The 26,933-nt window shown below is 48.5% G+C and overlaps 1 protein-coding gene across 2 annotated transcripts in view; it reads left to right on the top strand.

Moving 5' to 3' along the window:
* Positions 1 to 9,852, top strand: part of Ece1 (endothelin converting enzyme 1) — a 98,312-nt gene extending 88,460 nt beyond the window's left edge. For both annotated transcript variants that reach the window (XM_041651754.1, XM_041651753.1), the window contains exons 15-19: positions 367 to 477; positions 1,418 to 1,485; positions 2,691 to 2,881; positions 7,230 to 7,325; positions 7,610 to 9,852. In XM_041651754.1, the coding sequence (XP_041507688.1) occupies positions 367 to 477; positions 1,418 to 1,485; positions 2,691 to 2,881; positions 7,230 to 7,325; positions 7,610 to 7,786 (643 nt within the window). In that variant the 3' untranslated portion in view covers positions 7,787 to 9,852. The remainder of the gene's footprint in view (positions 1 to 366; positions 478 to 1,417; positions 1,486 to 2,690; positions 2,882 to 7,229; positions 7,326 to 7,609) is intronic.
* Positions 9,853 to 26,933: the final 17,081 nt, after the last annotated feature.

The raw sequence follows: 26,933 nt of genomic DNA, 5'->3' as shown, positions 1-26,933 counted from the left end.
ACGTGGTTACAGGCATACACTGTTACCCTGGTTTATGCAACGTTGGGAACTGGACCCAGGACTTTGTACAACTTAAACACTTCACCATTCTAAACTACATTTCGAGGCCCCAGAATCTACATTGTTTGTTTGTTCCCTTTTTTGAGACAGAGTTACTCGATTTCATAGCTCTGGCTCTCTGAAACTTGCTCTGTAGGCCGACCAGCATCAAACTCAGAGATCTGCCTGCCTCTGGCTCCCGAGTGGTGGGATCAAAGCATGTGCCACGACCGCCCGGCTCAGCCACTTGACAGTGATGTCTAAGTCCTGCCCACCTCCCCTTCCACCGAGTTTGCCAGAGATCTCACGTGTGCTTGTGGCTTGCAGGTGGAGTATGACCCCGCCCATGGTGAATGCTTACTATTCTCCCACCAAGAACGAGATCGTGTTTCCAGCTGGAATCCTGCAGGCGCCATTCTATACCCGCTCCTCGCCCAAGTAGGTCATGCCGGGTGCTCTGACACCAACCATTCGCCAGCCTCAGCAGCCCCTAGTCCAGTCTGGCCCAGCTCCCATAGCCGACCACTTAGCAAGCCATGGGTGCCAGGAGGTCTGAGATGGTGGACGGAACAGCTTCTGTGGCCCCGGCCCTTCCCTCCTGGCCTCTCTTGGCTGTGAATGTCCCCACACAGTGGGACTTGGAGGAGCACATCACAGGATCAGGTTCTCTCTGGACAGCATCTTAAAACACAGCTGGAGGGCAGACATTATATCTGTATCTCACGCAGGCAGGCTTTGAAAGGTACCATCCTGGATCTGAACTCCAGGCTGGATATTCACTGCGTGACACTTAGGCAGAGAGGCTGACCTGGCCCCCAGCCATTCATGAGTATTAAGACCCAACTCGGGGGCTGGAGAGATGGCTCAGTGGTTAAGCCTGCTCTTCCAAAGGTCATGAGTTCAATTCCCGGCAACCACATGGTGGCTCACAACCATCTGTAATGAGGTCTGCTGCCCTCTTCTGGTCTGCAGACATACACAGAGACAGAATATTGTATACTGTATACATAATAAATAAATAAATAAATATTAAAAAAAAACATTTAAAAATAAAAGACCCAACTCGGGAAGTAGAAAAAGACAAGATATCTCCTGAGTAAATTGGGAGCATGGGGATCTTGGGAGGGAATTGCAGGGAGGGGAGCAGAGAAAAATGTAGAGCTCAATAAAAATCAATTAAAAAAAGACCCAGCTCTGCTGAGGTGACTTACACAGGCGTGGCTCCCAGAGGGCAGAGTCCACTGTGGTTGACTCTGCCCAGCCCCCTCCTGTCTCCAGGGGCCACATTTCCAGAAACCCCTGTGGGTCCCTACTGGGTATTGGGACCAGAGGTCACATAGCGGGCATCACCTTCACCTGTGCTCTCACCCTCCTCCAGCGCCTTGAACTTCGGTGGTATTGGTGTTGTTGTGGGCCATGAGCTGACACACGCATTCGACGATCAAGGTACACATGACATGGGGCCCCCATTCTGGTGGAACCAGCCAGTTTGCTGCCCGCCCTGTCTGCTCTCTGCCCGCCCTGGCTGCTTCCCTGCCTGCCCTGGCTGCTTCCCTGCCTGCCCTGTCTGCTTCCTGCCCATCCTGTCTGCTTCTTGCCCACCCTGTCTACTTTCTGCCAACCCTGTCTGCTTCCTGCCCGCCCTGTCTGTTTTCTGGTCTCTTCACTGCTGAGGTTCTTAGTATGGAAGTATGGGTGTTTAGAGCTTGGCTTTGCTGCCTTCAGTATAAGCTTCAGCTAGTCCCATCTCCTGTCCACGCCTCTTCTCTCTGCTGTGAACATGAGGATTTCGTGTAGCACTGGGAAGGTCTATGGTTACTTTGAAGCCCCTGCTCTTACTTAGAGGTCAGCAATAGTATTCAGCAGGGAGTGTACAGTTCTCTGCTGTAGACAGAATTTTTCTGTCCCGCCAGCCAGTTCCCAAATAACCACACCGAGACTTATTATTTATAAAAGCTTGATTGTTGGCTCAGTTTGTCACTGACTAGCTCTTATAACTTAAATTAACCCATATTCCGCTCAACGCCTGCCACGTGACTCAGTATGGCAGGTTCTTCTGCTTTCTCTTCGTCTCCATGAGACTCCCGAGAGTCGGTCTCTTCATTTTCCCAGCTCTTCTTTGTCTGCCAGTCCCACCTTACCTCTGCCTGTCCAGCTATTGGAAGTCAGTTTCTTTATTAACCCAATCACAGTGACATCATTTAAAGGAATATTCCACATTCTACCATTCTAGAAACTTCTCTGGTCTAACCATAGAGAAATGGCAGTCAAGCCCACATCGTTAGCTAAAAGACAGAATCCCACTTATTGCTTCCTGCCTTGGGAACCCCATAGCCCAGAGGGAAAAGCTGGGGCCTACCTGTGATCCTGGCACTGCCAGCCCTGGCTAGGAGTCTGTTCTTTGGGGTTAGGGACTCTTTGCCAGTATTAAAAGCCAGCCCCAGTCCTCTGTGCCCTGGACCTTACCATCAGTGGCCTGGACCATTTTCCCATGTGGTCTCTGGTGTGACTGGCCAAGCCTCCGTCACATGGCCTGGACCATTTCCCCGTGTGGTCTCTGCTGTGACTGGCCAACCTCCGTCACATGGCCTGCAGGGTGGCAGAGGAGTAGCAGCAGGTCCCAGTGTGTGACCTCTCTCCTTCCTCCACAGGTCGGGAGTATGACAAGGACGGGAACCTCCGGCCCTGGTGGAAGAACTCATCCGTGGAGGCGTTCAAGCAGCAGACCGAGTGCATGGTACAACAATACAGCAACTACAGCGTGAACGGGGAGCCCGTGAACGGCCGGCACACCCTCGGGGAGAACATCGCCGACAATGGGGGACTTAAGGCCGCCTACCGGGTATGTCTGTTCCCCGTGGGCACTGTCCTGGTTTGCAATGGGAGATGGTCTGTTGTGGTGGGAAGGCATGGTGGCAGGAGCCGCATAGCCTCTGCAGTCAGGGTTGAGAAAGTAAATAGGAAGTGAACTGAACTGTAAAGCCTGGAGTCCCCCTCCCCAGTGACCCACTTCCTCCGGTGAGAAGTCACCTCCTAAAGGTTCCACAGCAGTCCCAGACAGCACCACTACCTGGTAACCAAGTGTTCAGATCCGTGAGCCTGTGGGGGACACTTCATGTTCAGATCCCAACTGAACTGAGAGAGTTCTGGGTTCGAGTCCCAGTGCTAGCATAATTGACCCGAGTTGTGTGCCTGAGAACTCACAGCCACGCCAATGGGCTGTTGGGAAAGAACAGCCAGGTGCCTGGGACCCACTCCTGACCCAGAGAGGCACTCGGAGATGTCAGTTAAGTAGAAGAGAGAACTGGCCGAGAACAGGTAGGCATCTGGCAGACATGCAGAAAAGTACTGTTTACTGGGGCCATTCTGCGAGCAGGCTCAGGATCCCCAGCAAGTTCAAGACTTGGTGTTGGCATCATGTAGGCGGACTTTTCTGTCCCGCCACACACACACACCCCAAGATAACCAGAGCATTAGTTATAAATGCTCAACCAATAGCTCAGGCTTATTAACTCTTACATTTTAAATTAACCCATATTTCTTATCTATGCTCTGTCACCTGGCTCAGTGTCTTTTCTCAGTATGACAAATTCATTTCCTGCTTTCTCTGCGTCTCCTCATGACTCCTGAGACTCAGCCATTATTCTTCCCAGTGTCCTCCTAGGCTGGCTTTCCCACCCAGTCTCTTCCTGCCCAGCTCTAGGCCAGCAGCTCTTTATTAACCAACGAGAGGAATACTTATTTACAGTGTACAAAGATTGCTCCTCAGCAGCACTGAATCTCCATTTCGCAGGTTTGGAAACTGAGTTCAGTAGCGTTTCACAGTTGGCCTAACATCTGTCTGCCAGCAGGCATGTATTAGGAGCTTTCTGCCCACCTGTGCTGCACTTGAATTGCTACAGAGTGTAGCTGACAGGTGGGAGCTGCTCCTGCCCAGCCTGTGACATGAACTGGGGGGCAGAAGGCAAGCACAGAGAGCCTGACAACAGAAGGGAGAACCTGTATGTCATTAATTGTGGAAAGAGCATTGAATGGAGCCAGTGATGGATTGTTGGGTCCAAAGATGGCCTTCTAGAAGGAATGACATTTGAACTGTAGCCTACCAGGGCTGGCCAATCTTTGACATTGCAACATGATGTTATTGCCAATAAACTTCATGCTTGAGAACTGCATAATTAGGTTACAAAACAAAGTGGTTTGGTTTGCAGTATCCACAGAATGGCTCATAGCCATTCATTACACAAGTTCCAGGGTATCCTAATACCCTTTTCTGACAATACACACGCATACATGCAGGCAAAGCACTCAGATTCTTAGAGCAAATAAATGTAAAAGAAACTTTGGTAAAAATTATTTTTGAAAAGAGGTTTGTGCCAGGTAGTGGTGGCACACACCTTTAATTCCAGAATCCCAGCACTCAGGAGGCAGAGACAAGCAGATCTCTGTAGCACAAAGTTTCTGTCCTGCCCAGTGCCACAGCCATTCAGTGCCAACAAAACTCACAGAGGCTTATTTTAATTATAAACTGGTTGTCCTATTAACTCAGGCTTATTATTACCTAGCTTTTACAACTTAAATTAACCCATAATTCTTGTCTATGTTTAGCCATGTGACTTGATACCTTTTTTCAGTGAGGCGTTCTCATTTTGTTTCCTCTGCATCTGGCTGGTGATTCCAAAATCTCTGCCTTTCCTTTTCACCCCCGAATTCTCCAAGTCTGGCCACCTGCCTCTACTTCCTGCCTGGCTACTACTGGCCAATAAGGCATCTTATTAAACCAATATGAGTGACAAATCCTTACAGGGTACAGGAGTATTATCTCACAGTACTTTCACCCTTTTCTCTTTTCAAAACAAGAACTCTAAATCTAATCTCCTTTGTTTTGTCTTTTTCCTGACCGTTATCAACTTGTAACCAACACACTAAACAAAGACAAACATCCATAATCCATTTTTTTGGTAATGTGGGCATAGTTTTCTAGGCTATTTCCTACTGATTGGAGGCACTGATAATCTTATGAGGGCCTAAAGAAAATTTAGCATTATGGTCAATCCTGACTGGAGTGTTCTATGAGGCTGGATCATCTCAGCCAGCAGTCTTGAAGCTGTTCTGGATGCAGAACTCAGAGAAAACTGCAACAGAGGTGCTCTGAGATCTTGGATCATCTTGGCCATCTGCTCCCATTGGAGATTTTTTTCCAGGGCTATTCCTCGATCAAACCTGATTTTTTTCTAAACCCAGAATGAATCTACAGCCTCTCATTTCCTGTAGAAACAAAAACAAAACCTCTTCTCCAAAGTAATATATCTTTTGACTTAAGGTTTGAAGTCAAGGCATTTTCAAGATATATGGGTTGGGTTAATTCTTCAGCATTTATAATCAAATGTCGTTTAGCAGCTGTTGCTCCTTTCTCAGCAAACAATTCAAAGACAACACAATAATATACAGTATCCAGACTCTCTGTGTATTTTCCATCTTTATGTGTGGCTTTTTTTAACTCTTTATTTTTAATTTTGGGGTTGCTGTTAGGGGTTTTTTTGTGTCGTTGTTTTGGTTTTTTTTTGTTTGTTTGCTTGTTTTCAAGACATGGTTTCTCCGTAGCTTTTGGTTCCTGTCCTGAAACTAGCTCTTGTAGACCAGACTGACCTCGAATTCACAGAGATCCGCCTGCCTCTGCCTCCGGAGTGCTGGGATTAAAGGTGTGTGCTACCACACCTAACTATGTTTCTTTAAGGACTTTCTCTGCCCTTTTTTCTTTCTCTGCCAAGGCTATGTATTTTCAAACACACTGTAAACCGTTTAGAGGTGTTTTTTTTTTCTTTTTTTCTCTGAGTCTGTCTTTACTGTATATCTTTTTCTGACCACGAATCCTTTAGTCTGCAAAGTGACATGGCTAGGATTAAAGCTGCAGCTTTGGCAACTGCATCCACCCCACTCCTTGGCTTTCTGAGAGCTTAGCTTCATGGCGGAGGTACTGGTGGGAGCCATATTTTTTATCACAACTCTGTGGAGTTTCTCAGTCCATGCCACCACCAAGAAGCATGCCAGTGGCTGCTCATAAACACCATGTAAGTGTTTAGTGGCAGGGCCTCTTAAAAGAGCTCCACAGTTTATGCTGCTAATACTGAGTCATGAATCTTCTCTTAAAGGAAATGTGCTTGCCTTTAGCAAATAGAGCTCAGCTGGGAAAATGCTGCTACCAAGAAGCCATGCCTAACTCTGTTCTTTCTGTGTCTAGAATTCCTTCCCAAACCCTCTTGGGTTTTACGTCCATGTCATTGCCTCATGTTGGTGCCATTTGTAGCACAGCATTTCTGTCCTTCCCAGTGCCACAGCCATCAGTCCCAACAAAACACACAGAGGCGTATTTTAATTATAAACTGATTGGCCTATTAGCTCAGGCTTATTATTAACTAGCTCTTACAACTTAAATTAACCCATAATTCTTATCTGTGTTTAGCCATGTGGCTTAGTACCTTTTATCAGTGACGCATTATTCTCATCTTGCTTCCTCTTTGTCTGGCTGGTGACTGCGTCTCTGCCTTTCCTCTTCCCCGAATTCTCTTAGTCTGGTCACCCTGCCTATATTTCCTGCCTGGCTACTGGACAATCAGCATCTTATTAAAACAATACAAGTGACAAATCTTTACTGGGGACAAAGTATTATTCCACAGCAGATCTCTGTGAGTTTGAGGCAAGCCTGGTCTACAGAGTGAGTTCCAGACAGGCTCCAAAGATACCGAGAAACCCCATCTCAAAAAGCGATAAACAAACAAACAAACAAAACAAAACAAAAGGAAGGAAGCAAAGAATCAAAGAAGTGCTCTATCTGGTCTTTGGGCTTGAGCAGCTGGAGAGGGTTGCCGTTGACTATGATGGGAAAGCTTGGTGTACACCTGTGTGTGCACGAGGACATTCCTGCTGTGTTGAACTTGAGGCGCTTCATGGGTACCTGTCCAGGTGTCCGTGGGAAAGAGACTGGAGTGGAAAGCATACAGTTGACAACTGGCCTGACTGGTGTGTGTTTTGGGCCATCGGGTTGAACGAGAACACAGAAGGACCCTGACACCCGGGTGCCCACCTCTGCCCGGTAGTAGGGCTTCCCTGAACCTCCACAAGGGGCCCACCCTCACCTGTGGGGCCCACCCTCACCTGTGTCGTGTCTCGCCTCTGCTTTTCTCTCCTCCCAGGCTTACCAGAACTGGGTGAAGAAGAATGGAGCCGAGCAGACGCTGCCCACCCTGGGTCTCACCAACAACCAGCTCTTCTTCCTGGGATTTGCACAGGTGAGCTCACTGGGCGGCAAGGCAGGTGTGTTCCATCGTGGGCATGTACACGAGCTCCACAGCCAAAGGCAGGTTCCCCACAAATGGCACCTTCCTAAATCAGCAGACTGTCTTTGGGATATTCCCCTGTATCCCAAGGGTCATGGAAGGGCAGAAATCCACCTAGCGGTCCTCCTGGCTCCCCGAGATCTCAGGCTCACTCTGTTGCTGTCATGGTGGGACCAATTGAGCAGCTTCAGGGCCCCATGGTAACCCCAGATTTCCTTTGTTAACCCCTCCCCTAGGTCTGGTGCTCCGTCCGCACACCTGAGAGCTCCCATGAAGGCCTCATCACCGACCCACACAGCCCCTCCCGCTTCCGGGTCATCGGCTCCGTCTCTAACTCCAAGGAGTTCTCAGAACACTTTCACTGCCCTCTTGGGTCCCCCATGAACCCTCATCACAAATGCGAAGTCTGGTAAGGGCGGCAGCACAGAAAGCACACCTGGAAGAGGGTAAGGGGCCCGCAGCCAGCTCCTGGCCCAGCCCCTCAGCTGCCTAGGACCCCTTCCCCACCCTGGAGGGTATACAGCCATCCCGTCTAAGCCTATGGTGGCGGTCCATCACTCGACCCCAAGATCTGACCCCTGTGAAAGCCCTGGCACCCATGTAGGATGCTAGAGGGCATTTGTATGTCGAGCTGGTGGGCCTCACACTGACAACGGCAATGGGACACAGCCCTCGCCCACATCCAATGCCAGTTATACCACAATACCACTGTGTCAAATGCTTTAAAGATATATTTTTTGGGGAGACTATTTTTTAAGCATTATGGAATACACTGGAAATATTCAGGGAAAAATGCATTTAAAACATTTTTTTTAAAAAAAAAAGAAAGATTAGTATATTTATTATGTTCTCTTTTTCTAAATAATCTGTGGACAAAGGAAGCCCCACTGATTTACCCCGGGGACCCCAGGCTGCTGAACAAGCCCCTAGACTGAACGCTACATTTGCCCATTGGTGGTGTGACTGTTTCTGCAGTCACCCGTGCAGACAGGAGACGCAGGGACCAGGACGAGGGAGGAGCCAACTGAGGGACCTCCTGTCTGGGCATGACCCTTCTCAGCTCACCTGCCCTGTCTCTGGAATCTAACCGTGGGAACCCCAACAAGGATGGTCTGGTACCCAGAGCTGAGGCAGCCTGAACAGGAGCCCCTCAAGGCTGAGTCCCATGACCCCCACTCTTCTCCAAAGATGTCTTTCTTCTGGTCCCACCTCTTCTGGCCTTGAGGATCGGATGCCACTCTGTAGCACTTCCGACATTCTGAAGGGATACGCCTCGCTGACCCTTGGCACAAGGAAGTAGTCCAGTTCTCCCTCCAAGCTCTGTAGCCCAGAGTTGCCCTGGCCTGGTTCCCAGGACCTGTTTTCTAGTGCCTTAACTGAGGCTGTGGCCCCTGAGTTCCACCAAGGAGGCAGCACCTGACTAGAAGCCACTACCATAGCACCTCACCCAAGACCCCCAGGGTTGCCGTCCCAGCCTGCCTACTGAGCAGCTGTTCCAGATGTCCAGTGTTGGGAGCTGTTGATCCCTCTCAGACTTCCAGCCTCCCATGGCTGAGTTGAATCAAGCCAGTTCTTATAGGTGGGGCGGGGGGGAGGTGCGCATCTGTGAGCCAGAAGAGGCTGAGAATGGAAGGATCCCAGCCCCATATGGGCTACAGGGAAGTCGTCTGCCCGACAGCATCACCCAGTAGTAGATGTATGGGTCCCCACTGGGTGGCACTTATTGTGGTTCTCATGATTGCTGTAGGGAGGCAAGCCCCCAGACCTGTGAGCAGGGAGCCCAAGAGTGCCACCCACCACCTGGCAGGCCTTGCCCCACGTCGCACAGCAAGCCTCCCCACCCCAATACCATATTCCTCCTCGGTCAAGAAGCTCAGAAATGTAGTCTCTATCCTGCCAGTTTAGGGTTAGCCTTAGGTCTTGGCCAGGGAGCTGAAAGCTAGCCCCTGACAAAGTTCCTGGTTCCTGTAAGCTCGGTCAAGGTCTCATAGCTCTTCAGGGAAAGGTAGCACGGGAAGCAGGAAGGTGCTGGAACCATGTCCTGCCACGTAAAGGTGGACCTTCCAGGCCCCTGCCCCTTTCCGTCCTGCCTTCCTGTGGAGAGGCAGTTCTGGAAAGAGTCCAGCACCGGTATGTAGAAGCAGGGTCCTCAGCCGGGAGTCAGCGATCCGGTCATTGCTCAGGGTGTGCAAGGCAGCCATAGCAGGAAAGCCCAGGCTGAGCAAGGATGGGTGGGTATAAAAGCAGCAGCCTGCTCCCCCACCCCCACCCCCACCCCCACCCCCAGAGATTGGAGAAAGGCAGAAGTGAGAAGGGTTGCTGCTCTCAGAAAGACCCCTCCTCTCAATGCTGGGAGCTTCCCTGCGGGTACAGAACGTGGGGTTCAGAGCTAGGGAATCTATTTTTTGTATTATTACGTTTGTGCTACTGTAGTTTTGGCGTGGCACTATTGTAATTACAATAAAGTTCTTGTACCAAGCGCCTGTGTCTGAGTGTCCGTCCTTGGGTGATGTGTGTCCTGTGGGGCCATGAGAGGGACCCTGGTCAACCAAAGCTGCCCACCCTTGTAGAAGTCTCAGACCCTGAGGAATACCAAGTTACTGCTTCCTGTGCCCACTCCTGGCCACTCTTTCAAGGAGGTGCTCGTGGGAGTACCCCTTGTTGGTGAGAACTGTGCCCCCCACATGCTCACATGTGTGCACATACACTGAAAAGTCATGTTTCCGTTGTCTTAGAGCAAAGAACTTTCCAGTAAAGATTTTCAAAGAGGCTCAAGAGCGAGCCAGCAGTTTTCTATGCATCTTCTTGTTGGGGAATATTGTTTTCAGGTGTGTAGCTCTTGTTTAGGCTGCATTTGATTCACTGAAGCTGTGGTTGGTTCTCTGCAGGTCTAAAAGAGCTGAGCAGTCAGTAGCGAGGCAGGAGAAGGACAGGTGGGGCTGGCAGGCAGAGAGGATAAATAGAAGGAGAAACAAGGAGAAAGAGGAGGACATCAGGAGCAGCCACTCAGCTACACAGCGAGTCATGGAGTCAGAAGGAAAGAAAGGTCCAGAAATAGAGATAGATAAAAGCCCAGAAGCAAAGGTAGTTGGGATAATTTAAAGAAATCTGACAAGAAATTAGTCAAGCTAAGGCCCGGCATTCATAAGTAATAAGAAGCTTCCATGTATATGTGATTTACTTGAGATCTGGGTGGTGAGCCCCCCCAAAAAAGCCAAAAGAGTAAAACAGCCCACAACATCCTCTGTCTACAGCGTTTTCCCTTGGCTTCTCTGCCTTATAAACTTCCCATCCTTCAAGGCCGCATGCAGTATCACCTCCTCCAGGAAGCCCTCTCTCACCTCCTACTCCACACAGACCTTCTCTTTCCGACTAGGGTGTGTCAGTTTTCTGAGCCAACACAGTTACCAGGAACTCACTACCTAACATGACAGAAATTCATTACCTCATAGTTCTGGAAGCTCAAAGGTCAAGATCAAGGTGGTGACAGGCTTGGTTCCTCCTCTGCATGTCAGGAAGAATGCTCCAGGCCTCTCTCCTGGCTCCTGAGGGAGTCACACCCATGCACACACCAGACAGAGGTGGCACTGGCTGCTGCCCACCCCTTTCCCAAGAAGAGACACCTAACATCTGTCAGATTCCCGCTTAATTTCCAGGCCCCAGCCGGGGTTTTTTGTTGTTGTTGTTGTTGTTTGTTTTTTTTGTTTGTTTTTTTCTGAGACAGGTTTCTCTGTGTAGCCTTGACTGTCCTGGAACTCACTCTGTAGACCAGGCTGGCTTCAAACTCACAGATACCCGCCTGCTTCTGCCTCCTGAGTGCTGTGATTAAAGCCGTGCACCACCACCACCCAGCACATTAGTACTCTGAGCAGGACCCCTTTTCCAACAACCAAGAGAACAGATGGCCTCCAGGTCCCCAGCCCTGAGTCCCCACATCTCTTCTCTGCCCGCCTCTTTGAAAACAATACATCCTTGCCATCCTTAGCCATGCCCCTCCCCACGCAGGACTTGAACTTCCTGCGTGGCTATTTGGGGCTTGCCCTTCCAGCTGAGGACGGTGGAGACAACAGCTGTGTCTTCAGAAGAACTGAAAATGTAAGCGATCCGAAGTCTTTCACTGTGAGCCAGAGAGCCAGCGGGTATACTGTGCATGGGGGGGATTAGAGGAGCCATTCAGTGCTCATAGACACCAGCATTCTCACAACCGAACTCCTAACAGAATTATCTGTGAGAGTGTATGCAGGTGGGTGTGGTGCTGGGTGAGAGCATCGGTGCTGGTGGGCACTACAGCCACTAAGCTACATTGTCATCGTAACAGGCTTCCTCTTGGGCCACCAGCTGGCTCCCAAATCATGATGTGGAATCTTAATTATGAATGCCCAGCCTTATCTTATGCTTGTTTCTTGCTAGCTCTTGTAACTTAACCTGTTTCTCTTCATCGACGTTTTTGCCTCAGGCCTTTTCCCTTTCTTTATTCTCTCTCTCTCTCTCTCTCTCTCTCTCTCTCTCATCCTACTCTACTGCTTCTTCCTCCGTGCTTAGCTGGCGGCTCCCTGCCTGGCTGGCTCCAGGCGGCTCCCTCTTTCTCCCCAGTTCTCTCCTCTCATTCTCTTCTCCCAACCCTAGATTCCTTCTTACTTACTGTCTCTGCCCTGCCTATCCCTCTACTGCCTGGCTATTGGCTGTTCAGCTTTTCTCAGACGGATCAGGTGCCTCAGGTAGGCAAGGTAAAACAGCAACACATCTTTACGTAGTTGAACAAATGCAATATAAGCAAATGTAGCACACCTTCGCCTAGTTAAAATAGTATTCCGCAGCAGCGTGTCTTTGTTTTCGTTGTTGGTTTTTTGAGACAGGGTTTCTCTGTGTAGCACCAGCTGCCCTGGAACTCACTCTGTAGACCAGGCGGGCCTTGAACTCAGACATTCACCTGCCTCTGCCTCCCAAGTACTGGGATTAAAGGGTGTGCCGCCACCACCCGACTGATACATTGTCATCTTAAACAGAATTTGTGAAGCTGACTGATGTTGATGAGAAAAAGCACAGCAGTACCGAGGACCATTCTGTTTTATGTTATGTTCTGATTATTTAAATATTTATTTATTTAGTATACAATGTTCTGTCTGTGTGTATGCCTGTAGGCCAGAAGAGGGCACCAGACCCCATTACATATGGTTGTGAGCCACCATGTGGTTACTGGGAATTGAACTCGGGACCTTTGGAAGGGCAGGCAGTGCTCTTAACCTCTGAGCCATCTCTCCAGCCCCCTGTTCTGATTATTTAAGACAGAATTTCATGTAGCCCGGGCAGGCCTTGAACTTACTATGTAGCGGAGGATGACTGATCTTAAACTCCTGGTCCTCCTGCCCCACCTCCCAGGAGTGGAGACTACAGGTGTGCACCAGGTGGAACCCTGGACATCATGTGAAATGTGTGTCTTCTGACCCTGCCAGGTGAGCACATCATGCAGTGACCTAAGGTAAAGGGAAGTGTGTAACTCTGAGGCAGTGGCACCATGTAAGGGAGGATGTAGGATTTGATCAAGCAGAGATTCAGCTGCCTCTCCCTCCTGGGCACTGAGACTAAACGTGTGCGCCACCACACCTGACCCAGCATTGAAAGGTTTTTCACAGCTGGTTCTGGAGCTGTATGAAGACCGGAGTGGCAGATGTCTGGAATAGAAATGGAAACAGCAGTCCGTCAGGGAGCATGGAAAGTGGGGTGTGTGCCACACCCAGGGTAGAAAGGAACCTGTGTCTGGGCTCTACCACCGTGTCTGGTTCTTCAGAGAGCATACGCGGGCTCAAGCAAGCAGTTTCTCGCGACAGTGTTCACATATGACCACTAGGTGGCGCCAAAACACAAAGGATTCAGGCCTGGGTCCACATCCTGGTAATCTAGCTGACAGGACCCACCCTAACTCGTTAGACATTAGAAGGCAGGGCGGACACTTAAAGTAACCGTGGACTAGGCTCCTGAAGATGTGAGTTCTAGTCCCTCGTTCCTCTCCCACACCTTCCTGACGTGGGCACGTTACTTTGATCTCTGAACCTTAACAGTAACAAAAACAGAAGTTATAACCTAGGTCCAGGCTCCACATCACCCTCATTTTATAGACGGCTGGCCAATCTGGAAGCTCAGAACTCAGCGTTTCGGACCTGAGTTTAATCTCCATGCCAACCCCTAACCATAACCTGGTTGATATTAGAGTCACCTGAGAAGGAGGGACCTCAGTTGAGGAATTGCCTCCATCAAATTGGCCTGCGGGCATGGGGAGGACATTTTTCTTAATTGCCAATTTGATGCACCCCTAATCAGGGGTGCTGGGCTGGATAAGGAAGTACTGGAGCAAGTTGGGCGTCTTAGTCGCCATTCTACGGCTGTGAAGAGACCGTTTGATTGGGGGCTTGCTTGCAGTTTCAGAGGGTTAGTCCGTGATTGTCATGGCCGGGAGCATGACAGCCCCTATGGTGCCGTGGCAGTAGCTGGGAGCCTTAGATCCCGTTCTGCAGGCAGACAGGCCAAGAAAGTCACTAGACCTGGCATGGGCTTTTGAACCTCAAAGCCCACTCCCAGTGACACACCTCCTCCAACAAGGCCACACCTCCTCCAACAAGGCCACACCTCCGAATCCTTCCACGCTGCTAGGGACTGAGCACGCAAGTTTATGAGCCTATGGTGGCGGGGGGGGGGGGGGGGGGGGGGGGGGGGGGGGGCATTCTCTTCAAACCTCTGCAGCAGGAAAAGCGAGCCTGTGAGATGCATTCCTCCATAGTCCCTGCGTCAGTGCCTGCCTCCCAGGTGCCTGCGCTGACTTCCCTCAAGGAAGAACTGGTATTGGAAGTGAGGGATGAAATAAACCCTTTCGTCTCCAAGTTTATTTTAGTCAGTGGTTTTTTTTTTTTTTTTTTTTTTTTTTTGGTTTTTCGAGACAGGGTTTTCTCTGTGGTTTTGGAGCCTGTCCTGGAACTAGCTCTTGTAGACCAGGCTGGTCTCGAACTCACAGAGATCCGCCTGCCTCTGCCTCCCGAGTGCTGGGATTAAAGGCGTGTGCCACCACTGCCCGGCCCTAGTCAGTGTTTTATTACAGCTAGGGAGAGCAATCAAGGTCCCGAGGGACCTCTCTGAGTTGCCGTTTCCATCCCTGTCCCTGTAGGATAGAGCTTTAGCACGTCTGTTGCATGGCCGCAATTTTCAATGAGATCATTCCAAGTACTGGGCACAGGCAAAATCAGTGTGATAGGTCACACTTGTGATCTCTGTACTGGCAGGAACTTGGGGCTAGCCTGGGCTACATTCCACCAAGAAACTTCTACAACTCATAAACACTTTCAGTAGTGTAGCAGGATACAAGATTAACTCAAAAAAATCAGTTAGCCCTCCTTCACACAGATGATAAATGGGCTGATATAGAAATCAGAGAAACAACACCCTTCACAATAGCTACAAATAATACTCTGGTTTCTCTTAGATCGTATAAACCTTTTGCCTTTTACAATAGCCACAAATAGCATAAAATATCTCAGAGTAACTCTAACCAAACAAGTGGAAGACTTGCATGACAAGAACCTTAAATCTTTGAAGAAAGAAATTGAAGTAGACACCAGAAAGTGAAAGATCTCCCACGCTCTTGGGTAGATAGAATTAACACAGTAAAAATGTCAATCTTACCAAAAGCAATTTATAGATTCAGTGCAATGCCCAGCAAAATTCTTCACAGACCTCAAAAGAACAGTACTCGACTTCATATGGGAAAGTAAAAGACCAGGATAGCCCAAACAATCCTGTACAATAAAGGAACTTCTAGAGGCATCACAATCCCTCACTTCAAACTCTACTACACAGCTACAGTACTGGAAACAGCCTGGTATTGGCATAAAAACAGGCAGGAGAACCAATGGAACCGAATCAAACACTCAGATATTAATCCACACAGCTATGAACACCTGATTTTTGACAAAGAAGCAAAAAATATAAAATGGAAAAGGGGAGCATATTTAACAAATGGTGCTGGCGTAACTGAATATCAACATGTAGAAGAATGAAAATAGATCCATATCTATCACCATGCACAAAACTCAAGTCCAAATGGATCAAAGACCTCAACATAAAGCCAGCCACACTGAACTTCATAGAAGAGAAAGTGGGAAGTACACTTGAACTCATTGGCACAGGAGACCACTTCCTAAATATAACCCCAGCAACACAGACACTGAGAAAAACAATTAATAAATGGGACCTCCTGAAACTGAAAAGCTTCTGTAAAGCAAAGGACACGGTCAACAAGATAAAATGACTGTCTACAGAATGGGAAAAGATCTTTACCAACCCCACATCAAACATAGGTCTGTTCTCCAAAATATACAAAGAACTCAAGAAATTGGTCACCAAAAGAACAAATAATCCAATAAAAAAATGGAATACAGACCTAAACAGAGAACTCTCAACAGAGGAATCTAAAATGGCTGAGAAACACTTATGGAAATGTTCAATATCCTTAGTCATCAGAGAAATGCAAATTGAAACAACTCTTGAGATTCCATCCTAACCTGTAAGAATGGCCAAGATCAAAAACACTGATGACAACTTATGCTGGAGAGGTTGCGGGGTAAATGGAACACTCCTGCATTGCTGGTGGGAATGCAAGATGGTACAGCCCCTTTGGATATCAATATGGCAATTTCTCAGAAAATTAGAAAGCAACCTTCCTCAAGACCCCATAATACCACTTTTGGGTATATACCCAAAGGATGCTCAATCGTACCACAAGAACATGTGCTCAACTATGTTCATAGCAGGCAGCATTATTTGTTGTAGCCAGAACCTGGAAACAACCTAAATGCCCCTTGATCAAAGAATGAATAAGGAAAATGTGGTACATTTACACAATGGAGTACTACATAGCAGAAAAAAATAATGACATCTTGAAATTTACAGGTAAATGAATGGACCTAGAAAGCATATTGAGTGACATAACTCAGACCCAGAAAGACAAATATCATTTGTGCTCACTCATAAGTGGTTTTTAGACATAAAGCAAAGAAAACCAGCCTATAAATCATAATCCCAGAGAACCTAGACAGCAATGAGGACCCTAAGAGAGACATACATGGATCTAATCTACATGAAAAAGACAAGATCTCCTGAGTAAGTTGGGAACGTGGGAGCCATGGGAGAGGGTTGAGGGGGAGGGGATAGGGAGGGAAGGGAGCATGCGAAATGTATAGCTCAATAAAATCAATAAAAAAAGAAAAAAAAATATCCCAACTACCTTTTGCCTCTGGGCTTTTATCTTTCTCTATTTCTGTATACCTTACTTTCCTTCTTTCTCCATGGTTTGCTGTGTTGCTGGGCAGCTGGGGCCTAGTGATGTCCTCCTCTCCTTGTTCTCCTGCTGTTCTTCATTCTCTCTCCTCCCAGAGTTTCTCCTTCTATTTATCCTCTCTGCCTGCTAGCCCTGCCTATCCTTGCTCCTCCCTCTTTATTGGCCGTTCATCTCTTCAGTGGACCATCGGGTGTTTTAGACAAAGACTCACAGCGTCACAGTTAATCAAATGCAGCATAAACAGAAGCAACACAGCTGAGAAGAATATTCCCCAGCCATGTTTACCCACCCCAAACTCTCCCTGTCGTGTGTCTTTTTCTTTTGTGTCAGTTGGTGGGAGGACAGGAGGTTTGTTTTTTGTAACCAAGTCCAGTTAGTGCTGGCCTGCCAGAGTGCTGACTTGATCCCGTGTAGGTAAACGCAGCTAAGGGGAGTTTATGAGTGCAATGGACATGTCCTCTCCAGGACGGTTTATTTCATTAAATTAATTAATCAGTTGAGAGAGGATCTCACTGTGTGTCACAAGCTGAGCTTGAACTCACTCTTTATCCTAAGGTGGTCTTGAATGTGCAATCCTCCTCCTTCGGGTCCTCTGCCCCACTAGTGCTGAGATTACAGATTCTTCCATGCCTAGCAATTCCATCTGTTAAGAAAAAATAATAAGAAATGGGCAGCTCTGCCGGTGCAAGAAATCCAATTAGGTCAAATCAAACAGAATCAAAATGCCCATAGTTTTATTAAGTAAGAAGCTCTTAGGTGGCCAAGCGCATGGCAGGGAGACAGGACAGCAGGGAGCCCATGCAGACCCGAAAACCACGTGTTTCTCCTCTGGGAGCCCATTTAAATACCTTGTGGGAGTGGCATGCTGGGATTTGGTGTCCAGAGCAATGCAACTCCCAGGCCAGGTTGGCTGGGATGGATGCCAGGGGCTGAGGGCTATGCTCCCAACTTAACACCATCCTCCTCATGAGCCTCAGTCTCTCCATCGGAAAACAAAACAAAATGGGTTAGATGTGACTTGACATTCAGTGAGACATTTATAGCCCCGATTGTCGTCCTCCCTCCCCCCTTTTGTGGGGTTCTCTGTGTAGCCCTGGCTGTCCTGGAATTTGCTTTGTAGTGTAGACCAGGCTGGCCTCAAACTCACAGAGATCCTCCTGCCTCTGCCTCCTGAGTGCTGGGATTAAAGTCATGTGCCGCCACACCTGGCTTTCTTTTCTTTTTTATCCATCACATATTCATTTTTTTTGTTTGTTTCTGGTTTTGTTTGCTTGTTTTGTTTTTGTTTTTGAGATAGGGTTTCTCTGTGTAGCTTTAGAAAGTTTTGGAAACTGTCCTGGAACTCACACTGTAGACCAGGCTGGCCTTGAACTCACAGAGATCTGCCTGCCTCTGCCTCTTGAGTGTGGGGTTAAAGGCATGTACCACAACTCCCGGCACACTTCTTTATTCTTTTTTTTTTAAGATTTTTTTATTTATTATGTATAAAGTGTACACCTGCAGGTCAGAAGAGGGCACCAGATCTCATAGATGGTTGTGAGCTACCATGTGGTTGCTGGGACTTGAACTCAGGACCTCTGGAAGAGCAGTTACTGCTCTTAACCTCTGAGCCACACTTCTTCATTATTTCAGCAGTGATTTATGGCTTTATTCCAGGTGCAGGAGACTAAGCAGATGCACACCGAAACAGCTGTCACTCACTGGGAGGCCTTTGTTTGGAAGCCTGTTTATTCCAAAGCTGGCCCGCCAGCAATCAATCCTTGCAGGTTATTTCCTGTTTGGAGTGTGGGCGGGGGAGATTGTGCCAAGAGTTTATTTCCGTGCATCTCTGGGTGACTGTGTACACACAGGATCACACACACAGGAGCGCGCGCACACACACATTTATATATAACGTTTGAAGCAGTGTTGTCATGGGAACCAGATTTTGGTATCTCCGGGCATGATGGATGTCTGTGAGTGGAGGAGCTTTTATGGAGCACCCCCTGCACGCACTTTTGTGTGGTGAGACATCCTGCCGGGAGAGTTGCGCCTGAGAGCTTTAGACAGACCTTTTGATCACTGCTGTGTACCTTCCTCATTGACCTTGTCAGACGTGGGTGAACGGGACTGAGGGGCTGAGTGTTAGGCTCAGTGGCTGGCCCACAGATTCTCTGGTGTGTTTGCCAACCTCGGGGCACAACACTTGGGCTTTTCCTCCTTTGAAATGCTGAGGGCTGGAGGATGGTGTGGCTGAAAAGACACAGACTAGCCAAGGGTTGTATTCTCAGAAACAATGGCCACCGTGGCCACTTGGAATTCGGTGTGTAGTGCCAGCTTGGGGAAGGAGGCGGATGCCAGAGGGCAAGGAGGGAAATTGCTATTCCCTGAGCACTGGCAGTAGGCCTGGCCCCAGAATGAACCCTCTGATCATGTACTCTTCAAGTTGGCTCTGTGAGATGGATAGGGTCATTCTCAATGGGAATCTGGGATTTGGAGAAGAGGAGCCCGCTAGGTAGAGAGGTACGAGGCTGAGATTCGAATCCAGATCCAGAGCCCAGACTTTGCACATCTTCCTTGTCTGTTTACCGCTGTCTGATACCACAGACTGGGTTATTTATTTATTTTGAGAAAGGGTCTCAAAAGCCAGGCAGCGGTGGTGCACATCTTTAATTCCAGCACTTGGGAGGCAGAGGCCAGCTTGGTCTATAGAGCAGGTTCCGGGGTAGCCAGGGCTACACAGAGAAACTCCAAAAGGGGGGTGGTCACACTCTGTTGCCCTGGCTGTCCTAGAACTCACTATGTAGACTAGGCTGGTCTCGGCCTGCCTTGGCCTCCTGCGTGCTGGAATTAAAGGCATGTGCCACCATGCCTGACTCACATATTTTACTTTTAATCATATTTGTGCCAGTGCACATGTGGATGAGTGTCTGCAGAAGGCCAGAAGAGGGCACTAGGTCCCCTGGAGCTGGAGTTGAAGGTGTCTGGGAGCCACCTGATGTGGAGGCTAGGACTTGAAGTTGGGTCCTCTCAAGAACAGGAGATGTTCTTAACCACTGAACCATCTGCCCTGCCGCTCCCTTCCTTTTTTTAAAAGCCCATGAACAGCCGGGCGGTGGTGGCACACGCCTTTAATCCCAGCACTCGGGAGGCAGAGGCAGGCGGATCTCTGGGAGTTCGAACCAGCCTGGTCTACAAGAGCTAGTTCCGGGACAGGCACCAAAGCTACAGAGAAACCCTGTCTCGAAAAACCAAAAAAAAAAAAAAAAAAAAAAAAAAAAAAAGCCCATGAACAGCTCAGTCAGTGAAGTGCTTGCTTTGAAAGCATGAGGAGCGGAGTTTGAGCCCTGGCACCCATGTAAAAGAGTCAGCTGTATGGTATATTTCTGTAATCCAAGTGCTGAAGAAGTAGACTTGGTCACCAGAAGCCTGTTCACTTAGCCGATCCGTGAGCCCAGGACCCAGGAGAACCCTGTCTCGTAAAACAAGGTGAGTATCTGCAGAGGAATAACATCCAAAGCTGATCTCTAGCTCCACGTGCATGCTCACGCATCTGTATACATCTGCACACACATGTCCATGTGAACATACATAGATACACACAGACTGGGTACATTATGCCACAACACCATCACTGGGTTCCACTCTGTCATGGCTTCACTGACTCCTCATTACTTTGCAAGATCTACCCTCTACCCTCTAGGTACCATCAGTGTAATGTCTGGGGGTCCCGTTTTCAATCCATGAACTTTGGGGGTACGCGCTGGAGCCGTGCTGTAAACCTGGGTCCATTTACTGAGGTCAGGTTTCCCTTCCATTCTAGGCCTGGACTGGAGTGAGAATCAGCAAGGAATGGAAGCCGAAATACCCTCCGGAGAAACTGAGTCCCGGTGGCATGACGGGTCCTGGGCGGTTAGCAGGATGTTTCACGCAAGAGAGTGTGCAAATTTGTTAGACTGGAAGAGCGCTGGTTCACACTGCTTTTGTGAGATTTACACTCTTAGTGATTTGCACCCCGGGGCCTTGTGCATGCTAAGCACGCGCTCTAGCGGTGAGTCACAGTCCCCACCACCGGGCACTCTCCACTACTTCACTATGAAGTCTGGTGAGATGAGTGACTATCAGAGAGAAAAAGACGGATGTAGCCGTCACCCAGCTAATGAGCTGAGAGATCTGATCCCAAGCCACCTGGCTGCGTCAGACCTGCACTTTGCTTTCTTCTTTCCTTCCTTTTCCTTCCTTCCTTCCTTCCTTCCTTCCCTCCCTCCCTCTCTCCCTCTTTCTTTCTTTTTCTTTCTTTCTTCTTTCTCCTTCCTTCCTTTCTTCTTTCTCCTTCCTTCTCTTTCTTCCTTCTCTTTCTTCCTTCTCTTTCTTTCTTTCTTTCTTTCTTTCTCCTTCCTTCCTTTCTTTTCTTTCTTCTCCTCCTCCTCTTTTTGCAGGGTTTCTCTGTGTAGCCCTGACTGTCCTAGAACTTGCTCTGTGGACCAGGCTAACTTCAAGCTCACAGAGGTCCACCTGCCTCTCAGGTGCTGGTACTAAAGGCATGCACCATCACTACCAGGAAGGCAGGGGTGCTTGCTTCATTTATTGTCAACATCCTGCATGTCTCTGGATCTTGCTAGATCTTTCTTCTCATGACTTTGCTGGAATGTCAGGACTACCGCAGGCCTCTTCTGACAAGGTCCAGAGAGAAAAACACTTTAACTACGGTCTCAGAGCTGGGCTCAGTGCCATGATCCACAGTTTTCTAAAACCCACTTCCTATGCTGCAGAAGTAGGTCAACCCTGGGCCTTAATCCCATAGTCCCTGGTCACAGTGCCAAGAACCGGGCTCCGTTTCCTCAGCAGGAAAGGACTCCACATACACCAGGAAGGAAGAGGACTCCCTCCTCTCCAAGTGAAGGCTGTCCCCCAAACTGGCCAAAGTAGAGTTACATAAGATGAATCATCATCTCTCCAGTGTCTGGAGCTCTTCTTCATGTCCCAGTGAGTCAGGCTCTGGACATTGGTGACAAAAGTGAAAGTCATAGCCCTTGTCCCTGGGAGACAGCCTTGGATGGGTTCACTTTAAGAATGAAATGAGATTTCTCTCCCTCTTTGGTTTTTTGAGACAGGGTTTCTCTGTGTAGCCTTGGCTGTCCTGGGACTAGCTCTGTAGTCCAGCCTGGCCTCGAACTCACAGAGATCTGCCTGCCTCTGCCTCCTGAGTGCTGGGATTAAAGGCATAAGAGGTTTTTCTTTATGTTCAAAGAAGTTGTGAAGCCGGGTATACATACCTGGAATCCTAGCAGGTTAGAGATGGAGGCAGGAGGAGGATCAGGGTTCAGCATCATCTTTGGCTACACAGCAAGTTTAAGGCCAGCATGAGCTTTGTGAGACCGTGTCTCACAAGTGGAAAGCAGCTCACGGGCTGGGGCTATAGTTTGGTCGGTAGAGTGCTTGCCTATGCAGTCCCCAGCACTGCATAAACTGAGCATGGTGGAACATGTATGCTGGAATCCCTGCTCTCAGGAGGCGGAGGCAGAGGCAAAGGCAGATGCAGGACCAAAAGTTAAAGATTCTCACCTACACAGGGAGTGGGGTGATGGTTAAGGTCAGTCTGGTCTAGGGACCGTGTGTGTGTGTGTGTGTGTGTGTGTGTGTGTGTGTGTGTGTGATTTACTGAGTACCTACTATCTTCCATGCATTGAGTTGTGTAAGTCCCTTATTACTACGGTGTAATAGAATCACAAGAAATAAGATCGTAACACAGGAGAAGCAGAAGGAACAGAACAGTTGCATCTGGCTAAGGAAGAGGAGAAACTGTGGTAAATTCATCCTATAAGACTGTAAATCTAGTTCCTAGTTTGTTTCAGTTCCTAATTTTTTTTTTCTTGACAGGTTCTTTTTATGTAGCCCTGGCTGTCCTGGAATTTGCTATGTGGCCCAAACTGGTCTGAAACTCTTGGCAAGCCTGCTGTGCCCCCCCCCCCCGTGCTGGGTTACAGGTGCATGCCTGGCTCTCAGTTGGGTTTTGAAGGATAAATAGGAGCTTGTAGGTACTCCAGGAACAGGCGTTAGTGGAGGTGGGAGGAGAGAGAAACTGGATAGAAAGCGGGAGTTCAGAGTGTGGGTGGAAACAATAAGAATTAAGAAGCCAGGATGGCAAGAACCATATGTGACAGGGTCACGCGCGTTTAGTCAAGCAATTTTGGAGTCTCTTTATTGTCACTTAAGCTGCATACACATGGAGCACCAGGCATTTTCAACTTCTCTGTTCCAGTGGGAGAGAAAGCACGTAATGAGGGTGGAGAAAGAGACAGGAGGGGTGGGGGACTCGCTGAATTTGGGAAACCAAAAGACATTAAACTGTAGAATTAATTCTAACTGTAAATGCTATTTTTGTCTCCTGCTGGTGGCCAAAGGCAGAACAATCCCCCAGCCTCTTTCCAGGTGTTGGGAAGTGCTGGCGAGCTCCCATGAAGATCAGATCGCTGGAGGCTGCCTGGAGCCTGGTTCCAGCTGTGGGCATCTGGAAATCCAGCTTCCTCCTCCAGTCACTAGACAGAGGCAGGATAGAATCCAGGGTCTTCCCAAGGCACCCAGCTTGGCAGGATATTTAAATGGCTTCAGGTTAAGAGTCAGGGGAGGGCTGGACCACCCAGGAACAAGGATGTGGTTTCTAGATTCCAGATGCTATGAGCTTGTCATTTAGAGAAATACCCTGGCATAGCTGTCTAGAGACTTTTCAGTGGGCTGAAGTGAGGGGGTTGGTGCAAGGAAGGAAGCCTGGCACCAGCATGGCCACAGGTCACCTTGTCCTCAGGTCCAGCTACTGCCACCTGAATGTGTTGAGTGATTTGCTAGACAAGGAGGGAGAAGGTGGGTTCATCTGTCACTTTCAACCACAGACTCTGTAGTGGGCTGCTTTAAGGCACATACCTGCAATCCCAGCATTCAATTCAGGAGGTGGAGATAGATAACTTGGCAACTTCCCTGTTCACCCTGGCCTCAAACTTGCCGGCCCTCCTGTCTCTGGAATACCAACAAATCTCAATCTCGATGTCTTTGTCGTCCATCTGTCCCCCCAACCTCTCACTTCGTGGTATGTGTGTGCACACCCGTATGTCTGCCAATCCCCCATCTCCCATGCACACACGTAAGCCATAGGGCCACATCGGGTGGCTCTTTCCCAGGGTTGGCTTCTCTTGACAGCCTGCCCCAGGGATCCCTCATCTCCACTCTTAGCACTAGGGTCACTGGAGGGCAGCCACACGCACCAGCTTCTGTGTGGACTAACAGTGAGAATTCAGTCTCATGCTGTGCAGTAGAGGGCTCTGCCTGCTGAGCCACCTCCCTAGCTCTCTGATTTTGGGGGCAGGGTCTAGGAATGCTTATGTGACCCTCCTTTTGCCAGGTAGCTGAGGAAGACTTTGAATGCCTGAATTTCTTGCCTCCACCTTCCAAGGGCTGGAGTTACAAGAGTATGTCTCCACCTCAGCTTTGTTTTGTTATCAGACAGTGTCTCGTGTGGTTGGCTGGCCTGGGAGCACTGAATAGCTGAGGAGCATCTTGAACCCCTGATCCTCCTCCCTCTGCCTCCCACATGCTGTTTTTCTTTCCTTTGGGCTTTTCATGTCTGCACTTAATTGTGTTTAGATCTTGGGCCATCAAGGCCCACATGAGCATGCTCTTAGCAAAGCTTGGTATGCATCAAGTAGATGAACCTCATGACATAACCACATAACATCTGTGGCTAATGGAGATGGCATTTCTTGGCATTAACATGGCTGGTTTTTATGCCAAAAAGTTGCTCCTCCAGTAAAAACAAACCAACAAAAGGACCACGTAGTTCTAGCTTGCCAACATAGTTTTGGAAGGTATTTGTTTTTTTAAAGATTATATCATCAGGACTCTATGAACCAAGCCTCACGGGCTTTAAATTAAGAAATCACAGGAGGTGGTGGCACACGCCTTTAATTCCAGCACTTGGGAGGCAGGGATAGGCAAATCTCTGAGTTCGAGGCCAGTCTGATCTACAGAATGAGTTCCAGGACAACCAGGGTGACACAGTGAGAACTTGTCTCAAAAAACAGCAGAAAGACAGCACACGGGGATGGGATGGGGGGGCGCTGGAGAGATCACGCTGCTGTTAAGAGGTGGCTCTGCTCTTGTAGAGGATCCAGGTTCAGTTCCCAGCACCCACATAATGGCTATCTTTGTTAGGGTTTCTATTGTTATGAAGAGACACCATGACACTCTTTTTTTTTTAAATATTTATTTATTATGTATACAATATTCTGTGTGTATGCCTGAAGGCCAGAAGAGGGCGCCAGACCTCTTTACAGATGGTTGTGAGCCACCATGTGGTTGCTAGGAATTGAACTCAGGACCTTTGGAAGAGCAGGCAATGCTCTTAACCACTGAGCCATCTCTCCAGCCCCCCACCATGACACTCTTATAAAGAAAAAACATTTGATTGGGGTGGCTTATATTTTCAGAAGTTTAATCCATTATCATCATGGCGGGACACAGTGGTGTGCAGGCAGATGTGGTACTGGCTACGTCTTGATCAGAAGGCAACCGGAAGTGGTCTGAGACACTGGGTGTGGCTTGAGCCAAACTTGCCTCCACAGTGACACACTTCCCTCCATCAAGGCCATACTTACTTCAACAAAGTCGCACCTCCTAATAGTGTCACTCCCTATGAGCTTATGGGGGCCAGGTACATTCAAATGACCACAGTGGTTCACAACCATCTGTAACTCTGGTTCTACAGCATTCAGGGCTCTCTTTTGACCTCCACAGGTTCCTGCTCACATGTAGTACACATATATACATCCAAGCACATACATAGTTACATAAAATAATTGTGTTTTTTCCTTTATTATATTTATGTGTATGTTTTGTCTGGACATATGTCTGTGCATTATTTCCATGTTTGTGCTCACGGAGGCCAGAAGAGGGTATTGGATCCTTTGGGACTGGAGTTACAGATGATTTGTGAGCTCTCCTGTGGGTGCTGAGAATCAAACCTGGGTGCCCTGGGAGAGAAGAGCAGCCAGTGCTTTTGGCTTCTAAGCCACCTGTCCAGCCCATATTTCATATATATATATATATATTTTTTTTTTTCAAGATAGGGTTTCTCTGTGCAACAGCACTGGCTGTCCTGGAACTCACTCTGCAGACCAAGTTAGCTTTGAACTCAAAGATCCACTTACTTCTGCCTCCTGAGTGCTGGGATTAGAGGTGTGCACCACCACTGCCCAGCCCAGAAAATAATTTTTTTGTTTTATTTATTATTTTGGTTTTTCGAGACAGGGTTTCTCTGCGTAACATCCCTAGCTGTCCTGGAACTAGCTCTGTAGACCAGATTGGCCTTGAACTCACAGAGATCTGCCTGCCTATTCCCAGGATTCAAAAGGCAGAGGCAGGCAGATCTGTCTCTAAAAACCAAACCAAACCAAACCAAAAACCCAACCAATCAACCAAACACCACCCCCCCCCCCACGGGAATGGGCCGGGGTAGTAAGTCAGTGGTAGTTTGCCTAGTACGGATGAGGTCCTGGGTTCATCCCTAACGTTGGGAAGGAGGGCAGGGAAGAGGAAGGAGGAAAGAACAAAAGCTACATCTAGGGTTGGATGGAAGGCTGAGGCAGGATTGTTGAAGCCTAGGAGTTAGAGGTAGAGACAACCTGGGCATTGAACTCTGGGTCAGTTCATGTTCATGCAAACAGCAATACCCCTAACTGAGAATATGCATAAAATGAGTGTTCTTTCTGCTCACAGGGAATGCAGGTGTTTGCCACAGGTGCAGTGGGCTCTGGGAATAGCTGCTGGCCGTCCAAATTGACAACACTCCTCTTGGGCATGAAGTCTGCCTGTTCTAAGATATTCTGGCCCTCTTTCTTCCTGTGTGGTGAGGCAGAGCCTGGCTTGTGTTGCCCGAGATTCCTGCGGGGTAACATAAAATCCTCTGGCAATTCATAATTATTAAGTCATTCAAATTTCATATTCCATTTGAGCACTAGCCACATCAGAGGGATTTTTAAAAGACAATGAAATGTCTCTGCATAAATGAATCATAACGGTTAAAGTGTACCAAAAAAAAAAAATGACTGCGCACCAGGGAATCCTTGGGGAAGAGCTCTGTGTTTACTCCCCACACTCCAGGAGGTGGAGTTTCTCAGATGAGGAAAATCTAGCTTCAAGGGGATTAAGACCTTTCTCTAGGGGCTGGAGAGAAGGCTCAGTGGTTGGGAGTGTGTACAGCTCTT

Source organism: Microtus oregoni, unplaced genomic scaffold (assembly GCF_018167655.1).
Source record: "Microtus oregoni isolate MIOR12 unplaced genomic scaffold, Mior012 000005F_ref0000423, whole genome shotgun sequence".
NCBI lineage: Eukaryota > Metazoa > Chordata > Mammalia > Rodentia > Cricetidae > Microtus > Microtus oregoni.
The sequence above is the reverse complement of the archived record's forward strand: the minus strand, read 5'-3'. Positions and strand labels throughout refer to the sequence as shown.